General features: G+C 42.1%; 1 protein-coding gene across 4 annotated transcripts; it reads right to left on the bottom strand.

Moving 5' to 3' along the window:
* Nucleotides 1-2,086: 2,086 nt before the first annotated feature.
* On the bottom strand, nt 2,087-6,394 carry LOC123445481 (alpha-1,3-mannosyl-glycoprotein 2-beta-N-acetylglucosaminyltransferase-like). 4 transcript variants are annotated; one of them, XM_045122467.1, is made up of 16 exons: nt 6,272-6,394; nt 6,038-6,094; nt 5,877-5,965; nt 5,577-5,622; nt 5,421-5,483; nt 5,057-5,123; nt 4,906-4,974; nt 4,748-4,817; nt 4,584-4,645; nt 4,409-4,499; nt 4,222-4,315; nt 4,015-4,077; nt 3,886-3,924; nt 3,636-3,806; nt 3,318-3,442; nt 2,087-2,423 (listed from the first exon to the last, which is right to left on the bottom strand). In XM_045122467.1, exons 3-15 carry the CDS (start codon nt 5,927-5,929, stop codon nt 3,332-3,334), a joined length of 999 nt encoding a protein of 332 aa, XP_044978402.1. In that variant the 5' UTR covers nt 5,930-5,965; nt 6,038-6,094; nt 6,272-6,394; the 3' UTR covers nt 2,087-2,423; nt 3,318-3,331. The 4 variants fall into 4 exon arrangements, with proteins under 4 accessions (XP_044978402.1, XP_044978403.1, XP_044978401.1 ...); XM_045122468.1 differs by having other exon boundaries at nt 5,577-5,683; nt 6,272-6,307; XM_045122466.1 differs by having other exon boundaries at nt 5,421-5,683; nt 6,272-6,307.
* Nucleotides 6,395-7,997: the final 1,603 nt, after the last annotated feature.

The following is a 7,997-nucleotide window of genomic DNA, read 5'->3' as shown; positions in this document are numbered from 1 at the left end:
GTGGTTAATTTCAGTACCAAGTGTTTTAATATTCCACTGTGAATCTGTCTGCGGGACATCTGGTTGCGTTATGCCGTAGAATTAATCATGCTATGTATGTGCAAATCTTTGGTCATCCTCGTATTCATCTTGCTTTGCTTGTACATGGAAAAGGCCTAGAAATATGACATGGTACCATCCCCTGCAGTTTTATGTTGCTGTTTTAGTTTCCTGCAGCTGCTTCTTCTCCAGATCGGAGCAATCTGCACATAAAACAAAGGAAGAAAGAATCAGAAGATGTGTAGATGAAGAAACAGAGAAGAGAAGGGTGGATGGTAGGGATTCATGCCAACCCACCATGGTCGGAGATCCACGATCGCCATGGGTGAGCTCACCAGCGCGCGTCGAGGAGGTGGAGGAAGAATCGGCGTTCGCCGAGCAGTACAATGCCATCTAGGAGACAGAGCGGCGCGTGGGGAGCTGCTCCTTAGGCAAAGAACATGAGAGGAGGTCGGATCGGGCGGTGGCGGATCTGGAGGCCGGCACTCCGCCTAACTATCCCAAGGGCGTGAAGGGGGGCGGCGGTCGAGGGCAAGGATGAGCGGGGGCGGTCTGAAGGGGAGGCGGTGGGATGGTCGAGCGGGCGGAGGCGGGGCTGAGCGGGGCGACACGAAGGGGAGGCGACGGACGTGGCGAGCGGCGGAGGCGAGGTTGAGACGGGGGCAGTGGGCGGAGACAAGGGCAGCGCGCAGAGCGAGGGCAAAACTGTGGTGCGTGCGGGCGGGCAGTTGGCGAAGTGGACGGGGGATTAGCGTTAACGAAGATTCGTTTTTCGTTAACGATGATTTTAAACCATTGATGATGCTATTAGACGGCTGAGATTGCGAATTGGATCTGCCCTCTCGTGCTTTTTTAGTGGTAGTAGATGATGTTAAAAGCAAATGTAACCTCATTTATTTTTATATTAATATCAAATGCCTCTTGGCAAACACCTAGCATTTTGTTTCTTGAATGCATTTATTGGTTTTTGAAAGGAATGTTAAGATTCTTATGTTCAATTATAATTTATCTCCGAAAGCTCATTCTAGAATAGTTTTATATAGGTTCCCATTTATGCAAATTTATTATAAATTATACTAGGATATGGATTTTAAATTTCGGATCCTTTGAGCATACTCACATTTATATTTGATGATGAACACGTGCAGCACTAGTCAATTTTAGAAATTGAACTAGGCTTATTAGGCTGCACAATTGCATGCCCAACCACTAAGTCAAGACTCTCTTTGCAAACTAAATAAGGATATGGTTTTAGGTGGCTAACAATATTCTACACACTTGCTTTTGCAGAAGCGCTCGTGAAACATGACGCATTGTGCAAGAGGGCATCCTTGTTCCAAGATGGAAGAAGGTAAGGGAAAATATTGTCAATGTATCTGTGCTGAAAGACTAATGACGTTGCTGCATAACAATTTTCATGGAGCACAGTAGCAGAGCCCATTTTTTAGCACATGAACTATTTATGCTGTTTGAAGTTTATGCTTATAATTAATATATTTATGATCTCTAGAGTAATACAACATGATGTGAGTCTTAATAATCCTCATTGGTTTGGTTAACTGGCGTGTTCACTTAGAACTAAACTTAGGATAATAATTACGGGGAGAAGCTACTAAATTTTTTCAGTTCAACCCTGGTAATTTGACACAACAAAACTTGGCGTTGGCTTTGTCTATATTAGGACACATATGTATCTGATCCTCATTTTGGTAATCGCTCACAAAGTTCATCCAATTCCCACCTACGACATGAGCAGATTCACAAATTCAATGGAACACGTATAATAATCGTGTGTCCTTTCGATCACGTGAATTCAATGGGATGTGTATAATAGTCATGTGCACCCATAAAATGTCGTTCACTTTTTTACCTTACATGAGAAAGAAAAGAGACAAGTTGACAATATCACTGGTAATGGAATGATTAACCGGACACAGACATGGGGCATGTTTGCCTAATGTTCCATCCTCCTTGTATGCGAGAGAAAATTACTTTTGTCATAGTGATGCTCTAAGTAACATAAAAATCAAAACTTCCAATAGACAAGTTAGTGAATGAACTGAATTGATGTGAATATACGAGTCCACCAAACATCCGTGAACATAACAGTGATGACCAATCACCTGCCAGATGTACTAGAACTAACTACACATGTGCACTACATGTTGAGTTGCACAAACAACTCAACAACAAGGATAAATTTACTGTGCTAGTTGTGGTTTAACATCGGAAATGCTAACTATGCTTAGAAATCCAGCAAGTATAAGCGTTTAATTCCGTTAAAAATACGCCCATATGTATGTGACTAATCCATGCCAAATTTTCTTGTTACTGAAACTTCCACCATCTTCTTTGAAGACTTCCATTGTCTAGCTTTGGAAAAACTGCAAAGCGAAAAAGTACAAGCAATGCAATTACTATACAATACCACATTTTAAATGGTTGGAGCTGCCCGAGTCGCCCCTGAGGGGGGCAAGCGGTCTTTTTCCAGAGTTCAACAAGCCTCAGCATCTTGTAAAGACAATACTCTCCAGACAAAGGTGTGATCCCTTGCCATCATATCTTCCATAAAATGATACACCATAGAAGATGATAATTAAATGTACCCCATAGGCAGAAGTAACTAAATGTACTTCATAGGCAGAGGTAACTAAATGTACTTATTTGCGTGCCCACTATAGAAGATGATAATGTTTCTACATGGAAAGATAAATAATCTCCGAATATATTCCGAGATCCAAATAATCTCCGAAGAGCCAACATATTACTCTAGATTTGTTGAACTTGAAGTAAAATTAGCAGGTAAAAATACTGAACTTGAAATTAAATTAGCAAGTAAGAATACACATACTTAGCAACATATATGAGGAAGTGCAACCAAATCAGAACGTATCCATTAAACAACCAACACGTACAACTAGCACTGTGGCTAAAACTTAGGTTGCTTTATTAGAACTGAACAACCATGGTTGTTACTCTACTGTCATATGTTTCTTGCGGAATTGTCTTGTTAGGCCATGCATTTGTTGCATTATGTAAACGCGTACACACAAAATTTTGAATACACTCACTTATGGTAACTACAGATCGCGCGGGACGGACGAACCCAACCACATTTTAACATAGACCCTTGTACTAACTATACGCCATGAGGGCGAAAATGCATATCCTCCATCGTCAAATAATTCATTGCTTCATTTTTGCACCCCCTGTTGATCTGGCACTACATATATGCCCATGTTATGCTAAGTCAGGGTGGCAATAGAGAAATTTCCCACCTCAGCACCGTAAGCTAAACCCCGAGTTGACGAAGAGAGTCAGGGCCGACAAGGTATATTCGTCTTCGACTGCTCTTATATCGGAAGACCACCACACCCTTGTAAGCTGCCCGTGGAACACCGTCCTTGAAAAATGGCAGAAAAATTAAAACATGAGCAATAATGGTTTGCACCGGAAGACTTTACACATTTCCAGTCCAAATTGTGTCCAGCAAAATTGCATTTTCTAATAGAGCAAAGAATCACCGCTCAGAGATTTATCACTTGCCATACTTGAGAGCGAAACATAAACAAATTAAATTGAGTTAGCAAGGGAACCTTCCACTCTTCAAATACTCCAAACTGACGAGCTACACGCTCGAAATCGCCCTGGTCGTCATACTGAATCCTTACGTCCACATCCAGATTGTGGGCCTTCAACAATTCATCGAATCCATGCACAGGTGTGGCACTAGCCACATCTTTCCCAAATTTGATCAAGAAATTGTCCTAATATTACCAACACAAGCATTAGGCACACTCTTATGGAAACAGCAACTTTCTCTCTGAGGAACAGATTGACTCTTACCTCCGTGAGGTAGCTCAGGTCCTCGGAGGTCCAGTCAATCTGTTGCCATAAAAGGGGCACAGGTAAATCTCAGCAACAAAGGGCTTATAACTTTTGTACAAACTGAAATATATGGGAAGATTTGCATACATGAGCATCGTTTAATTTGATTGGTTTCAGGTACTGATCGAAGAATTGTCCCATGCTTGATCCCTTGAATGGATGCATAAAAACACAAGTGTTAAATGTCAGCAATCCAGAGTCGACGGCTAAAATATTCAAGGGCTAATCTGCGGGTTGTTAGTGCATGCAAAAATGCAGTCATAAATTTGCATTGTCGTAGAATAGCAAACATACATGCTCGCCAAAGTTGTATGTTCTGCATACTTCTGGCCGAATAAACTGCCGATCTCTGCGTACCTCCTTTAGTCTCACCCAATCATCCCAATAAGTAAACTCTTGTCAAGGAAGAAACATATGATACAAGGTACTAAACAAAAGTATATCTGCCAATCTAAGAATCAGTAGGCAATAGTAAGGATATGCTTTGGGCCACTTTGGTGACAGCTCCATCCATGTTGTCTTTGTTAGCATCCATCCAAGCCCAGGAAAGAAGTCCGAACGGTAAAGAGCTTCTGCAACGCATTATCTAGAAAAATGAGTAACTTTCCCTATCAATGCGGACATAAAGTTGAACAGAGGCCTATCGGAATACTAACTTGGGTCATAAACGAACTGCTTTTGCCCATTGTCATTCCAAGAAGAAACAGCCATTATCGACCTACAATACCACAACGTCAGCAGTTACAGTTACCTAATTGGACACACTTGATATTAATCAATTGTCTTTGCCATCTATAGTCGGAGTACAGTTGTAACATACTTGTCAGTATCAAGTAATTTCGCTGCAGCCTCGAAGTAGTCGAAGAAATCTGGGGCGATCTCCATGTCATCTATTAACCATTAATCCACGGAAATGAGATGGCATGTGCAAATATATATAAGAACAACGCAGTCGAAGAATCATCAAAGATATCAGACCTTCCAGAATGATAACTCGGCGAAAATCATGCTTAATGAATAGCTCATCCAAGGCCCATTTATAGTGGTCTGAATTGAGAAACATCGTTAGAACAAAAATGAATAATTTGATCAGCCTTAGGAAAACACGCATCAATTGAGGACTACCTACTAGCTATCTTGTAATATGCAATGTGTTCCCCTGGTCTTTCAGTGTGCACAGGTTCGAGATCTACATGCTGCAACACATGAAAGGGAAAAGGAACATTGAGTGCTAGCTAAACAAATCATTTGCTGGTAGGCTGTATGCCTAGAAAAATACTGTAAATGCTACGTAGATCCGCTGCTGCCTCTTGGTACACCTACACCTTCTTGCAGGCCAAATTTATAATTTTTATTTTTGCACTCATATGGTTACTTAAGAGTAAGCAGTCACGGAATAACTTGTATCAGCTATCCAGCAATATTACTGGAGAAGCAGAGTGTGCTCTGTTATATGAGGCAATTAAGCATAGAGCAAGTGTTTCTTTCCACACCTGCATATATCTTATTTGGGTATAACTCAGGGCCTTATTTTTTACATCTCCATTTGTTCCATCCTGCAATTGGAAGAAGCAAAGTAAAAATATCCTTCCACACACATAAAGAGACCGAGAAGAAGAACTGAAATTGCTATTACCTATTAGCATTACCTGCGATATAAATAATGGAAACTTTGAAGCAACTGCTTTCTGATACCTGGAAGAGTTATTGTCCATCATTTGGTCAGGTACTGTGTTCTACGAAGTACAAACTGAAGCTACATGGAAGTAAATAAAAGGAGCTGTCACCAAAGTGGCCCAAGTTCTCTTTATGAGATGTTGTATGACTAGTGAGGTGATAAGATTAAAAGGAACTTGATTTCACATATAACAGAGTACTCCATCAACATATAACAGCATCGGAAAATTTTCTTTTTGGGAAAACAAAGGAGTGGAGACAAAGCAACGTACTTGAGGATAGATTCGACCGTCCTCTGCAAATAGTCTGGTCGATTGCAAGCCATTATGACAACAGCGGCGACGGGGAGATCAGGTTGATCCTGTAGAGCAGAACAAGTTAAGAGTTTGGATCCTGTATATATCAGATACTGGAGATGGGTAGGGGGGCGTACTGCTCCGGCGAGGGCGAGGCGTCCGGCGTCATGAGACTGGGTAGAGAAGAGCCGCACCTGAACAGAAAGGGGGAACCGAATCAAGGGGAAATCTACTCGGCTAATCTGATTTTCGGGTGGAGGAGATGAGGGTGGAGGCGGTCAGATCCCCGGCCGGCGACTGGCTGAGCGGAATGGATCTGATACGGGGAGAGCCGGAGAGAGCAGAGCAAAGGAGGGAGGGAGGGGGTTTACTTGGATGTAGATGAAGGCCGCGGCGGCGGCGACGAGGAGGAGGCGGCGGATGTAACGCGGGTTATGAGCAATCGCCGGCGTGCAGGCCGTGCGCGGCGGAGGAAGAACAACCCCCAGCCTGACTTTCACTCCGCTGTGAACGGATTTTTTTCTTTTTGCGACAAAGATTTCACACGGGGGAGTGATCTGGGCCGGCGCGCGAAACTTTGGGCCGGCCGTGCGCAGGCCGCACGATCCATCAACCCCGCGCGTCCGCACCGTTGGATCTTCATGTAATATTTTTTTTTTGATGCAGCAAAATTTCGATGCGATTGCAGCAATTTTTCCAACGGTTACAACAAAAAACAAAATTTGTAGCAAAATAAATATCTACGTGATACGTAGGAAAAAAACACAGCTGATGGTATGTGGTAGCAAAAGTGAAACGCCGATTGTAACAAATATTTACGTGTGATGTGTATGCAACTTTTTTAGTGAATGGTTGCAGCAAAAAATGATGCCGGTTGTAGCAAAAATTAACACGGTTATAGCAAAAATAAAAACATTGATTGTAACGAAAAATTCGAAGAACTGGAGTTGCAACCAAACGTATATGCAGCTTTTTTACTGGACAAAATGTAGGAAAAAAATAACGCTTACAGCAAATATGACGGTGGTTGCAATAATTTAAACGAAAAAATGTTGCATGACCAGTCAGCGGGCGCAGGCGGTCGCGTGCGGCCGGCCGAACGATTCGGCCGGTGCACCGGCCAGAAACGATTCCCTTTCACATGTAACCTTTAAAAAGACTTATATTTAAGAACGAAGGAAGTAGTTATTTTGCAAAAAATAGTTAATTGGTAATTGCATGTTGGGGTTTTTTTTTGCAGGAAATTGCATGTTAGAGTTTTATAAAAAAGAAAATTCAAAATAATTCTACACATTCATATAGATCTATTCTACATGTATATAAAATCTGACAATGAAATCCTGCATTTCTAAAAGCGAACAGTATTTGTACTGTTCAATGGTTTGAAAATCACGATTTTATCTACAATATTTACACACATGTAGAATACATCCATATATGATTTTTAAAATTTAAAATATGTTTTTGTTTTTCAAACAATGAGATTGCCCGCTATTGGCATTTTGCGACACTGTTTTGCTTTACATGGAGTTTTCTTTTTGCGAGAAGGATTTCACATGGAGTTAATTGCGCCAAAGAAAAACCATAATTGGAGCTAGATCAACGAACTCGCATCACACTTTGTTGGGGCCCGCATACGGAGATGACATGGCGGGGGAGGCACACGCAGTGTGCTCAGGAGGCAAAGTCGGGTTTGGTTGGATCGCATCAGATGAGCTCTTCCTCTCAGTCGACCCTCTCTCTTGTTTCCGGCGAGTGTTGACTCGCCTGCCATTGCGATTTGTCGGCGGGATGGTTACTTGGAGTGACGGTTTGAGCTCCAGCGCCTTCTTTCACATCAAACATCAGATAATTTTCTAGCATTAGGGTTACAAAATTGGGGATATACTTTTCTTATGCATTAGTTTGATTGGGCACCACATCGGGAGGGAAGGCATGGTCGAACCCACGAGCTTGGCCAAAGTGAGGTCCCAGGGTTACAAAGTTTGGCGGTTCTTACATGCCCCTACAAGTGTACATTGGACAACAATAAAAAGGATTCTGAGGTATCTTCAGAGAACTAAGATTCATGGACTTTGGCTTGGCAAGTCGGACTCT

Source organism: Hordeum vulgare, chromosome 3H, assembly GCF_904849725.1.
Source record: "Hordeum vulgare subsp. vulgare chromosome 3H, MorexV3_pseudomolecules_assembly, whole genome shotgun sequence".
In the NCBI taxonomy this organism is placed as follows: Eukaryota; Viridiplantae; Streptophyta; class Magnoliopsida; order Poales; family Poaceae; genus Hordeum; species Hordeum vulgare.
This window is presented reverse-complemented; position numbering and strand designations above follow the sequence as displayed.

Coding starts and splice junctions, on each gene's coding strand:
- LOC123445481 (XM_045122466.1), bottom strand. CDS start 5,645: ATGATGGACAATAACTCTTCCAGGTATCAGAAAGCAGTTGCTTCAAAG. Junction 5,124..5,420: donor CCCAAATAAGATATATGCAG/GTGTGGAAAGAA, acceptor CATGTGTTGCAG/CATGTAGATCTCGAACCTGT. Junction 4,975..5,056: donor TGCATATTACAAGATAGCTA/GTAGGTAGTCCT, acceptor TTCTCAATTCAG/ACCACTATAAATGGGCCTTG.